This window comes from Pristis pectinata, chromosome 5, assembly GCF_009764475.1.
Source record: "Pristis pectinata isolate sPriPec2 chromosome 5, sPriPec2.1.pri, whole genome shotgun sequence".
NCBI classification, from domain to species: Eukaryota; Metazoa; Chordata; class Chondrichthyes; order Rhinopristiformes; family Pristidae; genus Pristis; species Pristis pectinata.
In genome coordinates this window covers 390,104-414,040 of record NC_067409.1, presented here as the reverse complement: position 1 = coordinate 414,040, position 23,937 = coordinate 390,104, and the positions used below count along the sequence as shown (strand labels likewise).

At 48.0% G+C, this 23,937-nt stretch overlaps 1 protein-coding gene across 5 annotated transcripts in view; it reads right to left on the bottom strand.

Moving 5' to 3' along the window:
• The window catches only part of mapk15 (mitogen-activated protein kinase 15), a 62,062-nt gene extending 38,591 nt beyond the window's left edge, over nt 1–23,471 (bottom strand). For all 5 annotated transcript variants that reach the window (XM_052017024.1, XM_052017025.1, XM_052017023.1 and 2 more), the window contains exons 1-7: nt 23,351–23,471; nt 17,163–17,261; nt 16,587–16,616; nt 14,601–14,691; nt 13,767–13,897; nt 13,248–13,411; nt 3,633–3,772 (exon numbers count right to left, since the gene is read on the bottom strand). In XM_052017024.1, coding sequence (XP_051872984.1) covers nt 3,633–3,772; nt 13,248–13,411; nt 13,767–13,897; nt 14,601–14,691; nt 16,587–16,616; nt 17,163–17,261; nt 23,351–23,419 — 724 coding nt within the window. In that variant the 5' untranslated portion in view covers nt 23,420–23,471. The remainder of the gene's footprint in view (nt 1–3,632; nt 3,773–13,247; nt 13,412–13,766; nt 13,898–14,600; nt 14,692–16,586; nt 16,617–17,162; nt 17,262–23,350) is intronic.
• Nucleotides 23,472–23,937: the final 466 nt, after the last annotated feature.

Sequence of the window (23,937 nt, the reverse complement as noted above, 5' to 3'; positions counted from 1 at the left end):
ATGCAATTTAATCCAAGTCTTTCTTCGCTCCCTGCTATGCTGCTGCTTGACTTGTCCACTGACCTTACGATCATTGAATTCTGTCTCAACTCTCAGCCTCCAATCTGATTTGGATCCCACTCTCTGAGTTTAAACCCTGCGTAGTAGCATTAGCATATCTGCTCGCCAGGATATTGGTCCCCCTCTTCTTCAGGTGCAACCTGTCCCTCTTGTACAGGTCACCTCTGTCCCACCATTCAAGGATAAAGGAGGGAAATTATGCCTGGAGTCAGAGGATCCAGGTGAGGTACTAAATGAGAACTTTGCATTGGTATTCACCAAGAAGGACATGGAGGTGCTGGGCATACTAATATGCTGGGGCATTTTGAGATCAAGGTCATGGTGGTATTATCCATAAGGATGCATGGAGTTGGGGTAAGGTATTAGCATAGATAGAGGATTGGTTAACCAATAGAAAGCAGAGAGTTGGGATAAATGGGCGTTTCTCTGGTTGGCAATCAGTGGTGAGTGGGGTCCCGCGACTGTTCACGATATACATTAACAATTTGGAAGTGTAGCATATCTAAGTTTGCTGATAACACTAAATTGAGTGGAAAAGCAAATTGTACAGAGGATGCGGGGAGTCTGCAGAGAGATATAGATAGATTAAGTGAGTGGGCGAGGGTCTGGCAGATGGAGTACAATGTTAGTAAATGCGAGGTCATCCACTTTGGAAGGAAAAATATAAGATCAGATTATTATTTAAATGGTGAAAGATTGCAGTGTGTTGTTGTGCAGAGGGACTTGGAAGCGCTTGTGCATGAATCACAAAAGGTTGGTTTGCAGGTGCAACAGGTTATCAAGAAGGCAAATGGAATGTTGGCCTTCATTGCTGGAGGGATTGAATTTAAGAGCAGGGAGGTTATGCTGCAACTGTACAGGGTGCTGGTGAGGCTGCACCTGGAGTACTGCGTGCAGTTCTGGTCTCCTTACTTGAGGAAAGATATACTGGCTTAGTAGGCGGTGCAGAGGAATTTCACCAGGTTGATTCCGGAGATGAGGGGGTTAGCCTATGAGGAGAGATTGAGTCATCTGGGACTATACTTGCTGGAATTCAGAAAAATGAGAGGGGATCTTATAGAAACATAAAATTATGGAAGGGCTAGATAAGATAGAGGCAAGAAGGTTATTTCCACTGGTAGGTGAGACTAGAACTAGGGGACATAGCCTTAAGGTTCGGGGGAATAGATTTAGGACGGAGATGAGGAGAAACTGCTTTGTGAATCTGTGGAATTCTCTGCCCAGGGAAGCAGTGGAGACTACCTCATTAAGTATATTTAAGACACAGTTAGATAGATTTTTACATAGTAGGGGAACTAAGGGTTACGGGGAAAAGGCAGGTAGGTGGATCTGAGTCCATGGCCAGATCAGCCACGATCTTATTGAATGGTGGAGCAGGCTCAACAGGCCAGATGGCCTCCTCCTGCTCCTATTTCTTATGTTCTTATGTATTGGGTCTCTTGAAGAACATTAAGGTGAATAAGTCCCCAGAGCCTGATGGAATATACCCGAGGTTATTGAGAGAGGCAAGAGATGAGATTGTAGGAGTCTTGACCAAGATTTTTGTGTCCTCTCTAGCCATAGACAAGGTCCCAGAGTGCTGGAGATTAGCCAATATTGTTCCTTCAAGAAGGGAAATGGGAATAATTCAGGGAATTATAGGCCAGTGAGCTTCACATCACTGGTAGGGAAGCTATTGGAGAAGATTTACTCGCATTTGGAAGAAGCAGGGCCAATCAGGGACAGTCAGCATGGCTTTGCATGGGGCAGTTCATGCCTTACAAACTTGATTGAGTTTTTTGAGGAAGCAATGAAGGTGATTGATAGGGAAAGGCCAATTTTGGAGGCATTAGGCGGGAACTTGCAGAGGTTGATTGGGTGAGACTATTTGCAGGTATAGGGACATCTGACAAGTGGGAGGCTTTTAAAAGTGCCATATCAAGAGTTCAGGGGCAGCACGTTCCTGTTAGGATGAAAGGCAAGGCTGACAAGTTTAGGGAACCTTGGCTGATGAGATATTGAGGCTCTGGTCAGGAAAAAGGAGACATACATCAGGAATCCCTCAACGAGTATAAGAAGTGTAAGAGTACACGAGGGAAATCAGGAGGGCAAAAAGAGAGGGCAAGAGATGGATCTTGGAGGCAAGGTTTAGGAAAATCCCAAAGAATTCTACAGGTATATCAAAAGTAAGAAGGTGGCTAGGGAGAGAATAGGTCTCCTTAAAGATCACCAATCAACCTCTGCAAGTTCCCGCTTAATGCCTCCAAAATTGGCCTTTCCCTATCAATCACCTTCATTGCTTCCTCAAAAAACTCAATCAAGTTTGTAAGGCATGAACTGCCCCATGCAAAGCCATGCTGACTGTCCCTGATTGGCCCCGCTTCTTCCAAATGCGAGTAAATCCTCTCCAATAGCTTCCCTACCAGTGATGTGAAGCTCACTGGCCTATAATTCCCTAAATTATATCACTGTGTCCAAGTCCACAGATCCCTGAAATTGGCATCACAAGTCGAAAGGGTGGTAATTTGGCATCATGTTCAGCACAGACAGTGTGGCCTGAAGGGGCTGTGGCTGCGCTGTGCTGTGCTATGTACTTCTGAAGTAAAACTCCTTCCACTCCCCCGAAACAAATGCAGTCTTGCTTTCAATAGCCTTAATATGGGAAAAAGACTCTGACCATCTACCCTATCTGGGCCCCTCATAATCTTAAATACTTCTGTCAGCAAAGACTTGGAAACAAAGAAACCACACTGGCAGCTCATTCCAGGCACCTACCACACAGGCAAAAAAAAACTTGCCTCCTAAATTTCCTTTAAACATCTCCCCTCTCACCTTAAAGCTATGCCCTCTAGTATTCGACATTTCCATCCTGGGGAGAAAGACGATCTACCCTATCTGTGCCTCTCATATTTTATAAACTGTTATCAGGTCTCGCCTCAAGCCTCCGATGCTCCACAGAAAACAATTCAAGTTTGTCCAACCACTCTTATAGCTCATACCCTCTAATCCAGACAGCAGCCTGGTGAACTTCTTCTGCACCCTCTCTAAAGCCTCCACACCCTTCCTGTAATGAGGCGACCAGAACTGCACACAATACTCTAAGTGCAGCCTAACCAAAGTTTTATACAACTGCAACGTGACTTCCTGACTCTTACACTCAGTGCCCCGACCAGTGAAGGAAAGCATGGCATATGCCTTCTTTACCACCCTATCTACTTGTGCTGCCGTTTTCAGGAAGCTGTGGACTTGTACCCCAAGATTCCTCTGTACATCAATGTTAAGGATCCTGCCATTAACTGCATACTTTTCCCTTACATTTGACCTCTCAGAGTACAACTGCTCACACTAAATTCCTCCTGCCATTTCTCTGCCCATAACTGTAACTGATCTATATCCTGCTGCATCCTTTGACAACCTTCATCACTGTCTGCAACTCCACCAATTTTTGTCGTCTGCAAATTTACTAACGCACCCATCTACATTTTTGTTCATAGAGGTACCAGCACTGATCCCAACGGAACACCACTTGTCACAGACCTCCAGCCAGACTAACAAGAGTATCTGAGTGCAGCGACATCATAGGAGGAATGTACCTTCATTTGAGGGGGCTGGAATTACACTCATGATTCTTTCAATTTGATTTATTGAGGAAGTTCCTGGAAACAGCGGTTTCCCGAGCAGCATTTCTCCTAAAATACACCCAACACTCCACATGTCCACGCCTTTGGTGTATCTGTATAAAGAGATACATTTAACTTAGTTTTGATTCCCCTGAATTCTTTCCATCAAAGTAAACCTAAGCAACCAGAGTATAAATGTCCACAGCACCTGACCCTGTGCCAGGATCCCACTTCCTGCCAACACCACATGCCCTCCATCTATCCTGATTCCCTTGCCCTTTTCACCTATAATACTTCCCTCAGGCACGCAAGTCCCAATGCAGAGTCTTGACCTGAACCTTCAACCATCCCTCTTCCTCCACAGATGTTCCTTCAACAGTTTGTTTTTTGCTCCAGATTCCCGTATCTGCAGTCTTGTGATGCCAGTTTGTAACCGGGTCTCACTATGCTATTCCAACACTACCTTCAAGCTAATGAATTTACTTTACCTGTGGCAGTGTGGAGAGAAACCAATTAGCCCATTGCTCTTCTGCCCTGACCTTAAACCCATGTTAACAGATCACACTCCCTGTTATTGTTTCCACTGTATTTTCATCAGCTATTCTGTTCTGCTTCCAACATTTGTTTCTGAACCTAATCTCTCTCTCTCTCACTGAGTACACAGCATGGACTTTGCTATCATCCTCCATAACCTTCGTATATTTTGATAATCTTCCCAAGGCCTCCACCCTTGTTATAGGATTAAAGTCCCTTCTAATCCAGATAGCCAGCATCTCACTAGGGTGTGTTGGAGGAGAAAGATCCTTAATCAATGTGTACCCACTTCCATGTCTCTGAGCTGTGGCCAGCACGACACTGGAAGCACTGGGTTCCTCCCAGTGCTGAGCTTGTGATCACTAACCAGCTCAGGCCAAGGTGCAATCAACCCATCCATATGACACTTGTTTCATTTTAAAATAAGTTTATAAAACCAATCAACAAATAATTATAATAATTGGAGTCTTTATCCCAGGGTGGAAATGTCAGGTACTAGTAGGCATAGCTTTATGGTGAGGGGGGCAAGTTCAAAGTAGATTTATGAGGCCAGCTGCTATTTTGTTTTATAAACACAGAGAGTGGTAGGTGCGAGGAACATGCTGCCGTGGGTGTTGGGGCTGATACGATAGTGATGCTTAAGGGGCATTTAGACAGACACATGAACTGCAGGGGATGGAGGTTTATTGACCATGGACAGGCAGATGGGATTGGGCCGAAGGGCCTGTTCCCGTGCTGTACTGTTCTACGTTCTATTATATTGAAACTTTATCCTCCTTGTCCGCAATGTACTCCAGCCCCTGCGGTGCCCATCAGTGCTGGAATGCTTGCAGCTGACACCACATGCTCCCTCTCCAGGGACACCCAGGAACAAATGTAACCCAGATGAGGGGCAGGCAGTTGGCTTGGATGGAGCCCCCAAAGGCCGGCTGCCTGGACCTGTGAATGGCCACATTGGGCAGGCTCAGGAGCAGCCTGATGAGTAAGTCCATGGACCACCTCTTCCACCCCCTGCCCTCTCACTGGGTGCCCAAAGATCAGGAACATGGGGCAGAAATGCAGCCAGAATTCCAACAGCAACCCCTCCAGATACTCCAACAGGAACAGCAACTTGGTATCTGCATGATGTTTATTCCTTGGCCAAAATCATTACAGCACATCATGTGGTCATTTTTACTGGTGCTTCAGAGAGCATGGCTACCATGGCTTCAACAGAACAGCAATTACTCATGGCACTGTGCAGTTGAAAGGCAGTCACAGGGCCATGTGGTTGAAAGCAGATGGACTACAGCAACATTACTCACCTTACTAGAGAACATAAGATAGAAATTGGGAGGGCAAAAAAAGGGCCATGAAATATACTTGGCAAATAAGATTAAGGAGAGTCCCAAGACATTCTATACGTAGGTCAGGAGCAAGAAGGCAGCCAGGGAAAGAATGGGTCCTTTGGGACCAAAGGGGTGCTTCATGTGTGGAGCCAGGGGATGTGGGCAAGGTCAGAAATGAAAACTTCCCTCTGTATTCACCAGGGAAAAGAACACAGAAGATAGTGAGTACAGGGAGGGATCACCTGGAGCGGGTCAGTATTAAGAAGGTGTTAGATGTCATGGGATTCATCAAGGTTGATAAATCCACAGGGCCAGACGAGATCTATCCCAGGATGCTGTGGGGAAACAAGGCAGGAGATAGCTAGGCCCTGATGGAGACTTTTGGTGCCAGAAGACTAGGCAATAGCTCATGTTGTTCATAGAATCATAGAACAGTACAGCACAATACAAGCCCTTCAGCCCACAATGTTGTGCCGACCTTTAAACCTCACCTAAGACTATCTAGCCCCACCCCCCACATATCCCTCTATTTTAAATTCCTCCATATGTTTATCTAGCAATCTCTTGAATTTGACCAATGTACCTGCCTCCACCACCATCCCAGGCAGCGCATTCCATGCACCAACCACTCTCTGGGTAACAAACCCCCCTCTGATATCTCCCTTGAACTTCCCACCCATTATTTTAAAGCCATGCCCTCTTGTATTGAGCATTGGTGCCCTGGGAAAGAGGCGCTGGCTGTCTACTCTTTCTATTCCTTCATTTAAGTCAGCAGGGATGAACCAGGTAACTACAGGCCAGTGAGCTTTATATCAGTAGTAGAAAAATTATTGGAGAAATCCCAAAAAATAAGATTTAATACCATAGGGCATGGTTTTAGAACCATAGAACACTACAGCACAGAAAACAGGCCATTTGGCCCTTCTAGTCTGTGCCAAAACTTTATTCTGCTAGTCCCATTGACCTGCACCTAGTCCATAACCCTACAGACCTCTCCCATCCATGTATCTATCCAATTTATTCTTAAAACTTAAGCGTGAGCCCGCATTTACCACGTCAGATGGCAGCTCTCTGAGTGAAGAAGTTCCCCCTAATGTTCCCCCTAAACCTTTCCCCTTTCACCCTAAAGCCATGTCCTCTCGTACTTATCTCTCCTAATCTAAGTGGAAAGAGCCTACTTGCATTTACTCTGTCTATACCCCTCATAATTTTGTAAACATCTATCAAATCTCCCCTCATTCTTCTGCGCTCCAAGGAATAAAGTCCTAACCTGTTCAGTCTTTCCCTGTAACTCAACTCCTGAAGACCCGGCAACATTCTAGTAAATCTCTTCTGCACTCTTTCAATCTTACTGATATCCTTCCTATAGTTAGGTGACCAGAACTGCACACAATACTCCAAATTTGGCCTCACCAATGTCTCATACAACCTCACCATAACATCACAACTCCTGTACTCAATACTTTGATTTATGAATGCCAGGATGCCAAAAGCCTTCTTTACAACCCTGTCTACCTGTGACGCCACTTTCAAGGAACTGTGGTTTTAAGGTAAAGAGGCGGTAAGTTCAAAGGAGATGTGTGGGGCAAATTTTTTTTAAGAAGACACAGAGAGTGGTGGGTGCCTGGAATGCACTGCCTGGGGTGGTGGTGGAGGCAGATAAGATAGAGCCGTTTAAGAGGCTCTCAGAGAGGCACATCGGTGTGCAGAGAATGGAGGGATATGGACATTGTGCAGGCAGAAGGGATTAGTTTAGTTAAGCATTTAATAACTAGTTTAATTAGTTTGGCACAACGTAGTGGGCCGAAGGGCCCGTTCCTGTGCTGTACTGTTCAATATTCTACGTTTATGTACATCTGGAAAGGCAGGCGCAGATTAGGGATAATTAACATGGCTTTGTGCAGGAGAAATCCACTCACTAATTTGATTCAGTGTTTTTGAGGTAATTAAGAAGATTGATGAAGTCAGGACAGTAGAATTTGTTTATATATAGAGTCTATGGAAATATCAATAAGCTTGAAAGAGTGCAGAGAAAATTTACAGTGTTGCTTGGACTTGAGGACCTGAGTTACAGGGAGAGGTTGAATAGGTTAGAACTTTATTCCCTGGAGCACAAGAGAATGAGGGGAGATCTTATAGAGGTATACAAAATTATGAGGGGGATAGATAGGGTGAATGCATGCAGGTTTTGTCTCCTCAGGTTGGGTGAGACTAGAACTAGAGGTCATAAGTCTAGGGTGAAAGGTGAAATATTTAAGGGGAATCTGAGGGGGAACTTCCTCACTCAGAGGGTGGTGCGAGTGTGGAACGAGCTGCCAGAGGAAGTGGCAGATGTGGGTTCAATTGTAACATTTAAGAGAAGTTTGGATGGGTGCATGGATGAGAGGAATTTGAAGAGATATGGTCTGGGTGCAGGTAGATGGGACTAGGCAGAAAACCAGGCTGACATGGACTAAATGGGCCAAAGGGCCTGTTGCTATGTTGCAGTGCTCTATGACTAAAGGCATTTGACAAGATCCTGCATGGGAGGCTGGTCCTGAAGGCTAAGGGACTTGGGATCCAGGGTAATTGGATCCAAAATTGTAATAGGAGGCAGTGTGTAGTGGTAGAAGGATGCTTTACCTACTGGACGTCTGTACCAGTGGTGTACCAGAGGGATTGGTGCTGGGACCCTTGTTGTTTGTGATATATATTAATGACTAGAATGTGATTGGAGGAGGTACAATTAGTAAGTCTGCAGGTGACACAAAAGTTGGTGGTGTTGTGGATAGCGAGAAAGGCCTCAGCAGGATACAGATGAGATGGAAAGTTGGAATGTTGGCAGATGGAACTTAATCCTGACAAGGGACAGGAGATGCATTTTGGGAAGTCAAGTTGGTGGGGCACGGAGGAACGTTGATGAACAGAACGTTGATTATAGTGGGGCCTCAGGGTTCAAGTCCATAATTCCCCGAGAGTAGCAACATAGGTAGATAAGGTGATGCTTGCCTTCATAGGTCAGGACCTAGAATATAAAAGTTGGAACATTAGACTGCTGGATTAAATTGCATTTATTTCAATGTAAGAGGCCTGACATGCAAAGCTGATGAACTCAGGGCATGGATATTATAGCCATTACAGAAACATGGCTAAGGGAGGGACAGCACTGGCAGCTGAATGTTCCAGGGTACAGGTGATTTAGGCGGGATAAAGGTGGAGGAAAAAGGGGAGGGGGAGTTGCATTTCTGAATAAGGAGAACGTCTCAGTAGTAGTCTGAGATGAAATCACTGAGGGATCGTCCAGTCTGGCTTTATGGGTGGAGCTGAGAAATAATAAGGAGATGATCACATTGTAGGCTCCCAAATAGTCAACAGGAATTAAAGGAACAAATATGCAGGGAGATTGCAGAAGTTGCAAGAATAATAGGGTTGTTATAGTGGGGGATTTTAATTTTCCTAATGTAGACTGCCATAGTGCTAAGGGTTTAAGTGTGTTCAGGAAAGTTACCTCAGGCAATATATAGAGGGCCATAGCAGGGAGAGGGCAAAGATTGACCTACTCTTGGGAAAGAGGGCAGGGTAGGTGACTGAGGTGTCAGTGGGGGAGCACTTTGGGACCAGTGACCATAGTTCTATTAGCTTTAAATTAGTTGTGGAAAGGGACAAAACTGGTCCACAGGTTCAAGTTCTATATTGCGGCAAGGCAAATTTTGATGGTATTAGACGTGAACTTGCAAAGATTGATTGAAGCAGGTTGTTTGTGGGCAAAGGGACCACAGGCAAGTGGGAGGCTTTCAAAGGTGAGACAGTGAGAGCTCAAGGTCTGCACGTTCCTGTTAGAGTGAAAGGCAAGGCTGGCAGGAGAAGGGAACCCTGGATGAGGAGGGATATTGATGCTCTTGTCAAGAGAAATGAGGCATAGGTCAGGTACAGACAGCTGGGATCAAGCGAATCCCTGGATGAGTAAAGAGGATGCAGAAATATAGGGAATCAAGAAGGAAATCAGAAGGGCAAAAAGGAGGCATAAGATGGTTTTGGCAGAGGAGATTAAGGAGAATCCAAAGAGATTTTATTTAGGGAAAAGTGGGACCAAAGTGGACATCTTTGTGTGGAGCCACAGGAGATGGGTGAGGTCCTCAATGAATATTTCTCCTGTTTTTACCATGGAGAAGGAGAGGGACATTAAGACTTTGGAACTTGAGGTAGTTAATGGGGAGATCTTGTGGATAGTCTTCATTACAGCAGAGGAGCTACAGGATATCTTAAAGAGCAAGAAGGTAGTTAAATCTCCAGGGCCTAATCAGGTATATCCTAGAACACCGTGGGAAGCTAGAGAAGAAATTGCGGGAGCCCTGGCTGAGATATGTGCATCATTGTTAGCGATGAAGTGCTGGTAATGTTAGGGTAGCTGATAGAACAGGAACAGGCCCTTCGGCCCACAATGTTGTGCCAAACCAATTAAATTAGTAATCAAATGCCCAACGAAACTAATCCCTTCTGCCTACACAATGTCCATATCCTACCATTTCCCCCACATTCTTGTGCCAATCAGATGCAGCCTAACTAGAGTTTTATAAAGCAGCAGCATTACTTCCTGACTCTTGAACTCAATGTCTCGACTAATGAAGGCAAGCATGCCATATGCCTTCTTTAGCACCCTATCAACCTGTGTAACCACTTTCATTGAGCTATGAACTTGGACCCCAAGATCACTCTGTTCATTAACACTGTTAAGTGTCCTGCCACTAACAGTGTCCTGTCTCTTTACTTTTGATCTCCCAAGGTGCAACACCTCACATTTGGCTGTGTTGAACTCCATCTGCCATTTCTCCGCCCATATCTGCAACTGATCTGTATCCCGCTGTATCCTTTGCCAGTCTTCTACACTATCCACAACACCCCTAATCCTCATATCATCTGCAAACTTACTAACCCACCCATCTACATTTTCATCCAGGTCATTTATATACATCACAAACAGCAGAGGTCCCAGTATGGATCCCTGAGGGACACCACCAGCCACAGACCTCCAGCTAGAATAAGTCCCATTGAGTACTACAGAACCGGCGTGCCTGTAGAAGAACCCTCTATCTTCTATAGGCCTGCCAGTTCTGAATCAGCAGCATATTCACCGTGGATCCCATGTATCTTAATCTTCTGAACGAGCCTCCCATGTGGGACCTTGTCAACGCCTTACTAAAATCCATGTAGACTACATCCACAGCTCTACCTTCATCAATCACCCTCGTCAAAAAACTCAATCAAGTTTGTACAGCATGACTTGCCCTGCACAAAGCCATGTTGACTGTCCCTAATTAGGCCATGGTTTTCCAAATGCTCATAAATCCTAGCCCTAAGATTCCTCTCCAGTAACTTCCCTACCACTGACGTGAGGCTCACCGGTCTTTAGTTACCAGGATTATCCCTGTTTCCTTTCTTGAATAATGGAACAACATTAGCTACTCGCCAGTCCTCTGGGACCTCGCCTGTGGCTAGAGAGGCCCCAGCAATCTCACCTCCTGCCTCCCTCAATAACCTGGGGTATATCCCATCAGTCCCCAGGGAGTTATTCATCTTAATGTTCTTTAAGAGACCCAACACTACCTCCTCCTTTATCTCGAAATGCCCTGGCATATTAGTATGCTTGGCACTGATCTCCCTGTCCTCCACGTCCTTCTCCTTGGTAAATACTGATGCAAAGTACTTATTAAGGACCTCACCTACATCCTCCACTTCCAAGCACATGTTCCCTCCTTTATCCTTAAGTGGTCCTACCCGTAGTGTAGCGGTTAGTGTAACGCTTTACAGCGCCAGCAATCCAGGTGCAATTTCAGCCACTGTCTGTAAGGAGTTTGTACGTTCTCCCCATGTCTATGTGGGTTTCCTCCAGGTGCTCCGGTTTCCTCCCACATTCCAAAGACGTACAGGTTAGGAAGTTGTGGGTGTGCTATGTTGGCGCTGGAAGCGTGGCAACACTTGTGGGCTGCCCCCAGAACACTATGCAAAAGATGCATTTCACTGTGTGTTTCAATGTACACGTGACTAATAAAGATATCTTATCTTACCCTCTTGCTTTCGATATATGCAGAGAATGCCTTGGGATTATCTTTAATCCTACTTGCCAAGGACTTTTCATGGCCCCTCCTGGCTTTCCTAATTCCCTTCTTGAATTCATTTCTGGCTTCTTTATAATCCTCACATGCTCCATTTGATCCTAGCTTCCTAAGCTTTATATACTTTTCCTTTTGCTTCTTGACTAAATTCGCCACTTCTCTCTACCTCCAATGTTGTGCCTTTATCTAAGAATGGTTGCAAAGAAAAACCTGGAAAAACCAGTAAGCCTGACATCTGTGGTAGGCAAGCTACTGGCGGGGATTCTGAGGGATAAGATATACAAGCATTTGGAAAGACAGGGGTTGATTAGATGATCTCACGGCTTTATGCGTGGAGATCATGTCTCACAAATTTGATTGAATTTTTTTGAAGGCCAGTGAGGGCAGGGCAGTAGACCTGGTCTATATGGACTTCAGTAAGGCCTTTGATAAGGTTCCACATGGTAGGGTGCTGTGAAAAGATCATATGGGATGCAGGGAGCGCTGGCTAATTGGATACACAATAGGCTTGATGGTAGGAAGCAGAGAGTGATGGTTGAAGGTTGTTTCTCAGACTGGAAGCCCGTGACTAGTGGTGTTCCCCAGGGGTTGGTGCTGGGCCACTTGCTATTTGTCATCTATATCAATGATTTGGATGTGAATGTACAAGGTGTGGTTAGTAAGTTTGCAAATGACACTACAATAGGTGGTGTTGTTGACAGTGAAGATGGTTCAGGATTTACAGAGGGATCCTGATCAGCTGGGTCAGTGGGCCGAGGAATGGAAAATGGAGTTTAATTCAGATAAGGTGAGGTGTTGCATTTTGGAAAGACAAATCAGGGTAGGATTTTCACAGTAAATGGTAGGGCCCTGGGGAGTGTTGTAGAACAGAGGGACCTAGGAGTACAATTGGATGGTTCCCTGAAAGTGGTGTCACAGATAGACAGGGTGGTGAAGAAGGCTTTTGGCAGAGTCGCCTTCATCAGTCAGGGCATTGAGTATAGAAGTTGGGATGTTATGATGCATTTGTACAAGATGTTGGTGAGGCCACATTTAGAATATTGTGTTCAGTTTCGGTCACCCTGCTATAGGAAAGATGTAATTAAACTGAGAGAGTGCAGAGGAGATTCACCATGTTGCCTGTAATGGAGGATTTTAGTTATGGGGAGAGGTTGGCTTTGTTTTCTCTGGAGTGAAGGAGGCTGAGTGATGATCGAAAAGTGGTGTATAAAATTATAGGGTAGACGGTCAGAATCTTTTTTCAATGGTTGGTCTATCAAAAACAAAAGGGCATAGATTGAAAATGAGAGGAAGTAGTTTTAAAGGGGCTTTGAGGGACAAGTTGTTTACACAGAGAGTGACTGATACCTGGAATTGGCTGCCAGAGGATATGACAATACAATCACTCGACCTTAGATAGGCAAAGCAGAGAAGTTTACAGTTGTAATACGGACAAATGGGATTAGTGCCATTGGACAAAAAGGTCAGTATGGAAGCAGTGGGCTGAAGGGCCTGTTTCAGTGCAGTACAACACAGCGCAATGACTATGATTCTATGAGGTATCCGCTCACCACCACATTCTCAAGCACAATTAGGGATGTACAATAAATGCTCAGATTCCAAAAAGTAATCAATAAAAAACCCAAAGAGCTGACCTGGGAGATGCAAGGAGAATTTCTGGTGCTCGATACCAGCGAGTAGCCACGTACTCCGTCAGTGCGGGGTTCCCCTGCTCCTCTTGTATCTGATTGATGCAGCGAGCCAGCCCAAAATCACACAGTTTGACAAAACAGTCCGCATCCAGGAGGATGTTTGAAGGCTGGGAAATGAGAACAGAGCCGAGGATCAGTGCTGGAAACTGCTTTCGGTGCAGGACCAGCAGTGGTGGTCAAAGCCACAGCAGGAAATGGAACGGGGGGGGGGGGGGGGGGCGGGGGGGGGGGGGTGGGGTGGTGGGATTGGATCTACAGGACAGCAGCAGAAACCAGAGCAGGAGCGGGCAAGCAAAACTAAAGCAGGAGCCGGGACGGGGCAGGGCAGAACAGTGAACGAGGCTGGGGAAGGGGGGCGGGACGGGGCAGGTGAGGGTGGGGCAGGGAAGGGACGGGGCGGGACGGGTGAGGGTGGGGACGGGACAGGACTGTGAACGAGGCTGGAGTCAGTCCGATTCATACCTTTTGATCCCGGTGAATGACATTTCCCGAGTGGATGAACTTGGTGGCCTTCAGCAGTTGGTAAAGGATGTAGCGGATGTGAATATCTTTCAGGAGGTTTCCCTTCCTTATCACCGCGTGCAAATCCGTCTCTGTAACAACCGGAGAGGCCAGCGTCTCTCAGATACACAGAGACACAGGAGACGGCAGATGCTGGATTCTGGAGCAACACACAAAGTGCTGGAGGAGCTCGGTGGGTCAGGCGGCATCTCTGGAGGGAAATGGACAGTGGGCGTTTCGGGTGGAGACCCTTCATCTGGACTTCCAATGAAGGGACTCAACCTGAAACGCCCACTGTCCATTTCCTTCCACAGATGCTGCCTGTCCCGCCAAGTTCCTCCAGCATTTTGTGTCTTTCTCAGCCCCTGGAACCCACCCAGCCCCTGGAACCCAGCCTGCCCACACCCACTTCTGAGCACGACCCTGCCCCTCCCCCCCATCGCCCTCCCCGACATGGAGCTCCTCCCAACCCCTGACACACAAACCTTGGTGGAACCCCTCCTCCTCTACATGGAGCCCCTCCCACCCACCCCCGACACAGGGACCCTCCCACACTCCCTCCACTACATGGGTCCTCTTCCCCCCCAACACACAGACCCTCTGACCCTCTTCCCCCCCCCCCGCCCAACACACAAACCTTCTGACCCTCTCCCCGGGTCTCCCCCCCGACACAGAGCCTCCCACCCTCTCTCTAACCCTGCTCCTCTCCAACACTTTCCCTGATCCCATCTCTCCATCTCCCAGTTCCCCCCCCCCACCCCCCGACCCAAGGCGGGTTTTAGCTCTGCACCTTACCCATGAACTCAAAGACCAAGTAGATGTCCCTGTCATTTGCTGCTCGAATGACATTGAGCAGTTTGATTACATTGCCATGATTTCCAAATTCCTAGGAAGCAAAGACAGAGTTGAATGGGACAGGTACAGAGATATTGAAATACAGCTGGCAATCTCATGGAACAGAGCAGGACAGCAGAGGAACAGGCCCTTCAGCCCACCATGCCTATGCTGACCTTGCCATTCTAACTAATCCCATCTGCCTGCACAAGGTCCATCTCCCTCCATCCCCTGCATATTCCTGTGTCTGTCTAACAGTCTCTTAAACACCACTATTGTATCTGCTTCCACCACCACCCCCGGCACCCACCACTCTGTGTTTAAAAATAACTTATCTCAAATCTCCTTTAAACATTGCCCCTCTCACCTTAAACCCATGCCCTCTGGTATTTGACATTCCCACCCTGGGAGAAGACTCTGCCTGTCTCCCCTGTCTATGTGACACTATCTCAGAGAAGGGATGGTAATACACAGCTGGCAGTTCACGTGCTCTGGTGTGACTCCCTCTCTGAGGCGGTCCAGCAGGCACGTGGTGAGGAATTCCTGCTTATGGATCAAACATCATGGTGCACTGCCTGCACATCTGATAATGGGACCAGCACAGCAGGTGGCAAGGGGAGTTGACACCACAACAGACATCCTGTGCTGGATTCCAGCTCCAAGACATGAACAGACACATCTGCAGCTTTGGGGAGGCTCGAGGATCCCTCCCTCCCTCCACCATAGCACAACCAATCCCCCAGCCACAGCCCAGTCCTCCACCAGCTCGAGCTGAACCGAGGTCAAGTGTAGATCAGCCACGAATGGCTGAGCAGGCCAGAGGGGTTGTCTCCTGCTGCCTTTTCCTGTGCTCTGTATTTACCCCAACACCATCTCCCGTGCAGTAACCTTGAATATGCACAAAAACCCAACACTGCATCCACTGCTTCTCCTTTATCCACCCAGCTCATTGGAACAAAGAACTCCAATAGATTTGTCAAATGAGATGTCCCCTTCATATTGACTTTCTTTATTGTGACTCTCTAAATGCCGTGCCACTACACCCTTCCAGCAACTTTCCACAGATAGATGTTTGACTAACAAACCCACCTGCTCCTGCTTTCTGCCTTCCTTGTTTCTTGAACATAGATATTACATTCAACATAGAACATCGAACAGTATAGCATAGGACAGGCCCTTCAGCCCACCATGTCTGTGCCAACCATGATGCCAACTTAAACTGCACATCTGCCTGCACGTGCACCACATCCCTCCATCCTGCCTGTCTAAATGTCAGTGACTCTGAACATGGACTGTATGTGAAGGTTGATCCTTCTTGGCCAGCTAAGGAAGTTAACTTTTATATTTAATTTTTAAAAAGTCTTAAAATGTTGGTGGGTGTTTGGAATGTGCTGCCAGGGGTGGTAGTGGAGGCAAATACGATAGATGAGTTTAAGAGGCTTTTAGATAGGCACATGAATATGCATAGAATGAAGGGATATGAAGGGATTCGTTTAGTTAGGCGTTTAATTACTAGTTTAATTCATTCGGCACAAGATGGTGGCACGGGGACCTGTTGCTGTACTGTTCTAAATGCATGGCCTCTAACTTTACACACCCCTCCCATGGGAAACTGAATCTGGCTATCAACCTGAGGTCCTGCTCTTCAATCTGCTACCTGGCTCTCATATTGTAGAACCTCATCCCTCTTTTCACCTGTCATTTGGTACCACCCTATTCTATCCCTCCTATGCCCAGCACTGAGAAAATAAAGAACAAAGCAAAAACTGTAGCTCCACAAGTGTGGGTAAATAAGAATAAGGGGAGCTGATCAGCACGTGTATGAGAGAATGTTACAAGGGAACAAGGAAATAAAGAGGAGCCATGGGGCCAATGGGATTGCTCCCCTGGGAGCCAGCATAGACCCAAAGGACAAAATGGCCTTCTTTTGTGTTATAAGAAACTCACCTGAAGAAACAAAATTTCACGAAATGTCCTCTGAAAACAAATAAAAAGTATATCAGACAGTGCAGAACAAACCCCACTCCCCATTCCACAGGACCAGCCCCACACAAGGACAGGTACAGGGTGGGACTACCCAGGAAAGGACTCCTTCCTCTTGACAGGAGGACGAGGCTCCCCTGAACCCAAGGAGGAAATGGAGAGAAACCCTCTCCTCCTCTCATGGCAGAACTAGAGGGAGAAGCAATCCTAAATCAGGCTGAGGAGGGTCAGGTTGGGAAAGGGCAAACTCACCAGGCAGGAGTGAGCAGCGTACCCCAGACCCCACCCCAGCAAGGAAGATCCACCCTGTGGCAGGATTGTGAATAACCCTCAGCTTGGCAGTAAATCAGGACCCCCAACCATCAGGCAGGCAGGAATGGGGAGCAAGTACCCCAACCAGGAATGCAGAGAGCACCTGCTCTGGGATCCCACCATGACAGGACTGGGGAGGGAGCCTCCACATTCGGGGTACAGATGGCAGCGAGCACTGGGATCCCCACAATCAACCCAGAACAATCTCCATCCCAGTCCCCAAGGTACCTGAGCATCTGTCTGGTTTCTGAAGGCATCAAAGATTTTCTTCACCGCCACCACCTCTCCTGTCTGTCGATCAATTGCTTTCCACACTATTCCATAAGCCTAGAAATAAGATTTATGAATATGTCTGGTTGGACTTAATAATTGTCTCTGTGCCCCACTCCCTCCGCTAAAGTGGAATGAGGAGGAATTTCTTTTCTCAAAGCATTGTGAATCTTTCACAATTTCCTGCCCAGAGAGTTGTAGTTCTGAGTCACTGAATACCAACACAGTCAAGTTCAAGGCCAACACAGATTTGTGGAAGTCATGGTCATAGATGTAAAGGGTGGAAACAGGCCATTCCTCCTACACATCCACACCAACCAGTGGGTACCGATCCACACATCCTCCCAGCACTTGGCCCATACCTTTCCATGCACAAGTGCTCAAGTCAAGGGTCATTTAGAGGAGGCTTCAGGCCGAGATCAGTCATGAACGTATTGAATGGTAGAGCAGCGTCGAAAGACTAGATGACCTACTCCGGCTCCTATCTCTTCAGCTGTTAATTAGAGACCAAGGAAAGCTGCAGGTAGATTAGTGTGAAGTAACATATTTTGGGTGATGACAATATTCTGACTTGGAAATATATTGCCGGTCCTTCACTGTCTCCAAGTCTAAACCCTGGAACTCCCCAAAGGCACTGAGCGGGTGGTGGAGGCAAAGATTCTCATAACATTTAAAAAGTTTCAGGTGAGAACTTGAATTACCAAGTGCTGGTAAAAGGGATTAGTACAGAATCAGAGAGTTACACAGGACAGGAATGGACCCTTTGGCCCAACTCATCCATGCCGACCACGGTGCCTTTCTCTGGTAATTCCATTTACTCTCATCAGGCCTGTAACCCTCTACACCTTTCCCATCCAAGTAAGACCACATGGGATTCAGGGTGAGCCAGCCAATTAGATCCAAAAATTGAGTTAGAAGTGGTCAGAGAGTGGTAGTGGAGGGTTGTTTGTGACCAGCGGTGTGACACAGGGATCGGTGCTGGGTCCCCTGTACTTTGCCATCTATATTAATGATTTGGATGAGAATGTAGTTGGCATGGTTAGTAAGTTTGCAGATGACACCAAAGTTGGTGGTCTGGTGGACAGTGAAGGTTATCTAATTACAACAGGATCTAGATCGCATTGGAAAGTGGGTCAGGAAATGGGAGATGGAAGACGAGCGTAAAAGTGTTGCATTTTGTGGGAAGTTAGACTGGGCCAGGACATACACAGTAAATGGTGGGGCCCTGGACAGTGTTTCAGGACAGAAAGACTGACGAGTGCAGGTACATAGTTCCCTGAAAATGACAACACATGTAGACCAGGTGGTAAAGGTGTTTGGCACACTGCCCTTCATCAGTCAGGACATTGAGTATAGAAGTTGGGATGTCATGTAACACTTTACAGTGCCAGCGACCCAGGATCAATTCCCGCTGCATCTGTAAGGAGTTTGTACGTTCTCCCCATGTCTGCGTGGGTTTCCTCTGGGTGCTCCGGTTTCCTCCCACGTTCCAAAGATGTACGGGTTAGGAAGTCATGGGCATGCTATGTTGGCACCGGAAGCGTGGTGACATTTGCTGGCTGCCCCCAGAACACTCTACACAAAGAGATGTATTTCACTCTGTGTTTCGATGTACATGTGATTAATAAGATCTTAATCTTAATGTTGCAACTGTACAAGACATTGGTGAGAGCACACTTGGAGGGATGTGAGGGAGGGTGCAGGAAAGATTCACAAGGATGTTACTGGGACTGGAGGACTTAGGAGAGACCAGACGGGTTGCAATTGTTTTCCCTGGAGCAACGGATGCTGAGGGGTGACCTTACAGAGGTTTATAAAATCATGAGGGGCATAGAGAGGGTGAATGCGCACAGTCTTTTTCCCAAGGTTGGGGAAATCAAGAAATAGAGGGCACAGGTTTAAGGTGAAAGGGGAGAAATTTAATAGGAACCTGAGGGGCAACTTTATTTACCCAGAGGGTGATCAGTAGATGGAACGAGCTGCCAGAGGAAATGGTTGAGGAAGGTACAATAACAACATTTAGAAGATACTTGGACAGGTTCATGGACAGAAATGGTTTAGAGGGATATGGGCCAAACGCAAGTGACTGAGTATCAGTGGGGGGGCACTTTGGGACCAGTGACCATGGTTCAGTTAGTTTTAAATTAGTTATGGAAGTGGACAGAACTGGTCCACAGGTTCAAGTTCTAAATTGGGGCAAGGCGAATTTTGACGGTGTGAGACAGGAGCTTGCAAAGGTTGATTGGAGTAGGTTATTTGCAGGCAAAGGGACCACATGCAAGTGGAAGGCCTTTGAAAGTGAGAGCACAAGGTCTGCATGTTCCTGTTGGAGTGATGGGCAAGATTGGTAGGAGTAGGGAACCCTGGATGATGAGGGATATAGAGGCCCTGGTCAGGAAACAGAAGGAGGCATTGGTCAGGTACAGGCAGCTGGGATCAAGCAAATCCCTGGCGGAATATAGAGGATGCGGGAGTGTAGTCAAGTAGGAAATCAGGAGGGCAAAAAATGGGCCATGAGATAGCTTTGGCAGAGAAGATTAAAGAGAATCCAGAGATTTAGTGAATTATTATTGTGTATTGAGGGAAAAAGAGTAACTGGAGAGAGAATAGGGCCCCTCAAAGACTAAAGGGGACACCATTGTGTGGAGCCACAGGAGATGGGCAAGGTCCTTAATGAAAATTTCTCTTCTGTTTTGCCGTGGAGAAAGACAAGACTTTGGAACTAGAAAAAGTAAATGGGGAAGTCTTGGGTATAGTCCACATTACAGTGGAGAAGGTGCTGGATGTCTTTAAAGGTATGAAGGTAGACAAACCTCCAGAGCCTGGCCAGGTTTATCCAAGAACACTGTGGGAAACTGGAAAAGAAATTTCAGGAGCCCTGGCTGCGATATTTGCATCATTGTTAATCAGGTGTGAGATGTCAGTAGACAGGAAGGTAATGAATGTTGTGCCTTTATTTAAGAAGGGCTGCAAAGAAAAACCTGGGAACTACAGACCAGTAAGTCTGACATCTGTGGTAGGTCAGATACTGTACATGTACATCTAGAAAGACAGGGGTTGATTAGGGGTAGTCAGCATGGCTTTTGTGCATGGGATATCATGTCTTACTAATTTGATTGAGTTTTTTTGATGCTGTGACCAACAAAGTTGATGAGGGCAGGGCGGTAGACGTGGTCTATACCAACTTCAGTAAAGACTTTGATAAGGTTCCACACGGTAGGCTGCTCTGGAAGGTTAGATCGCATGGGATCCTCACTGGATAATTGGATACAGAATAGGCTTGATGGTAGGAAGCAGAGGGTGATGGTAGAAGGCCGTTTATCGGACTGGAAGGCTTGTAACTAGTGGTGTTCCCCAGGGGCTGGTGCTGGGCCCATTGTTGTTTGTCATCTATATCAATGACTTGAATGAGAATGCACAAGGCGGGCTCAGTAAGCTTGCAAGTGACACTAAAATAGTGTCATTGACAGTTAAAATGGCTATCAGGATTTACAGAGGGATCCTGATCAACTGGGTCAGTGGGCTAAGGAATGGCAAATGGAGTTTAATTCGGATAAGTGCGAGGTGTTGCATTTTGGGAAGACAAATGAGGGTAGAAATTTCACAGTGAACGATAGGGCCCTGGGGAGTGTTGTACAACAGAGGGCCCAAGGAGTACAGGTACATGGTTCCCTGAAAGGGGTATTGCAGGCAGAAAGGGTGGTGAAGAAGGCTTTTGACACGCTGGCCTTCATCAGTCGGCACTGAGTGTAAAAGTTGAGAAATCATGGTGCAGTTGTACAGGATGCCAGTGAGGCCACACTTGAAGTAATTTGTTCACTTTTGATCACCCTGTTATATGAAAAATGTTATTTCCAATAAATTTATACATTGATATGTAAATTTATAAATGTGGAATAAATTCACTGATGACGATACTGTTGTTGGTAGAATCTCAGATGGCAATAAAGAGACGTACAGGAGTGAGGTAGATCAGCAGGTTGAGTGGTGTCACAACAACAACCTCACACTCAATATCAGCAATACCAAGGAATTGATTTGGACTTCAGGAAGGGGAAGTTGGGAGAACACACACCAGTCTTCATTGAGGGGTCAGTGGTGGAAAGGGGTCAGTGGTGGAAAGGGTGAGCAACTTCCTGGGCATCAACCTCTCAGAGGATCTACCTTGGGCCTAACACATTGATACAATCATGAAGAAGGCACGCCAGCAGCTCTACATTAGGAGTTTGAGGAGATTTGGTCTGTCACCAAAGACTCTTGCAAATTTCCACAGATGTACAGTGGAGAGCATTCTCACTGGTTGCATCACAGCCTGGTAATGGAGCCTCCAAGGTGCAGGATCGAAAGAGGCTTCATCACGGATACAACCCTCCCCACTATCGAGGACATCTTCAAGAGGCGGTGCCTCAAGAAGGCGGCATCCATCACTAAGGACCATCACCACCTCGGACATGCCCTCTTCTGGTTAGTACCATCAGGGAGGAGGTACAGGAGCCTGAAAACCCATACTCAACGATTCAGGAACAGCTTGTTCCCCTCCGCCATCAGATTTCTGAACGGTCCATGAACCCATGAACCCAACCTCATTATTCCCCTTTTGCACTATTTATTTATTTTTGTACATTTTTCACTGTACTGCTGCCGTAAAACAACACATTTCACAACATACGTCAGTGATAATAAACAGATTCCATTCACCTTCTTCACCACCGACTCAACCTGGAGGACTCCCAAGTCCCTTTGCATCTCTGAATTTTGAATTTTCTCCCCACTTAAGTAATAGTCTACCCATTTATTTCTTCTACCAAAGTGCATGACCATACACTTTCCAACATTGTATTTCATTTGCCACTTCTTTGCCCATTCTCCTAGTCTATCCAAGTCTCTCTGCAGACTCTCCATTTCCTCAACACTACCTGCCCCTCCACCTATCTTTGTATCATCGGCAAACTTAGCCACAAAGCCATTTATTCCATAATCCAAATCATTGATATACAACGTAAAAAGAAGCAGCCCCAACACAGACCCCTGTGGAACACCACTGGTAACCGGCAGCCAACCAGAATGGGATCCCTTTATTCCCACTCTCTGTTTCCTGCCAATCCACCAATGCTCTATCCATGCTCGTAACTTTCCTGTAATTCCATGGGCTCTTACCTTGTTTAGCAGCCTCATGTGTGGCACCTCATCAAAGGCCTTCTGAAAATCTAAATACCAACATCTACTGCATCTCCTTTGTCCAGCCTACCTGTAATTTCCTCAAAAAATTGCAATAGGTTTGTCAGGCAGGATTTTCCTTTAAGGAACCCATGCTGAGTTCGGCCTATTTTGTCATGTGCCTCCAGGTACTCTGTAACCTCATCCTTGACAACCGACTCCAACAGCTTCCCAACCACCGATGTCAGGCTAACATTTCCTTTTTGCTGCCTCACACCCTTCTTAAATAGCAGAGGGACATTTGCAATTTTCCAGTCCTCCGGAACCATGCCAGAATCTATTGATTCTTGAAAGATCATTACTAAAGCCTCGGCAATCTCTACAGCTACTTCCTTCAGAACATGAGGGTGCATTCCATCTGGTCCGGGAGATTTATCCACCCTTAGACCATTCAGCCCCGCACTCACCCCCTTCCCCACCCCCGGGCCCCTTCCCCCCCACCGCACTCACCCCCCAGCCCCGCACTCACCCCCTTGACCCCCCCCACCCCCGGACTCACCCCTCCGGGCCCCACACCCACCCCCTTCCCTCTCCCCCGGGCCCCACACCCCCCCGCACCCTCCCTCCCCGCACTCACCCCCAGGCCCCACACCCACTCCCTTCCCTCCCCCCGGGCCCCGCACCCCCCCCCTCCCCGCACTCACCCTCAGGCCCCACACTCACCCCCTTGGCCCCCCACAACCACCCCCTTCCCTCCCCCCCGGGCCCCACACTCACCCCCTTGGCCCCCCACAACCACCCCCTTCCCTCCCCCCCGGGCCCCACACCCCCCCCCCCTCCCCGCACTCACCCCCTTGCCCTCCCGGGCCCCGCACCCCCCCCCCCGCACTCACCCCCTTGCCCTCCCGGGCCCCGCACCCCCCCCCCGCACTCCCCCCCCCCCGCACTCCCCCCCCCCCCCCTCACCCCCCCCCCCCCCCCGCACTCACCCCCTTGCCCAGCCGCCTCTTCAGCTGATATTTGCGGCTGATCCTCTCGTCCACCTCGGCCGCGCTCATCCCGTCCGCCCGCCGCCAGGTTACCGGGGCAACGGCAGAGGCGGCGCCCGCGCAGCCGGTCAAAGTCCACCGGCCCACGTGACCCTGGAGCGGTCGGTGGGCGGCTCCATCGGGGGAGGGGGAAGCAGGTCGGGTCCAAACGGGAGGCGGTGGGGGAGGAGGGGGAGGGGGAGGAGGAGGGGGAGGAGGGGGAGGGGGAGGAGGAGGAGGAGGAGGGGGAGGGGGAGGAGGGGGAGGAGGAGGGGGGGGAGGAGGGGGGGAGGGGGGGAGGAGGGGGGGGAGGGGGGGGGGAGGGGGGGAGGAGGGGGGGAGGAGGGGGAGAGGAGAGGAGGGGGAGGGGGGGAGGAGGGGGAGGGGGGAGGGGGGGAGGAGGGGGAGGGGGAGGGGGGGAGGAGGGGGAGGGGGAGGGGGAGGGGGGGGGAGGGGGGGAGGCGGAGGGGGGGAGGGGGGAGAGGTGAGGGGTAGAGTTGAGGGGGGGAGAGGTGAGGGGGGGGAGAGGTGAGGGGGGGGGAGAGGTG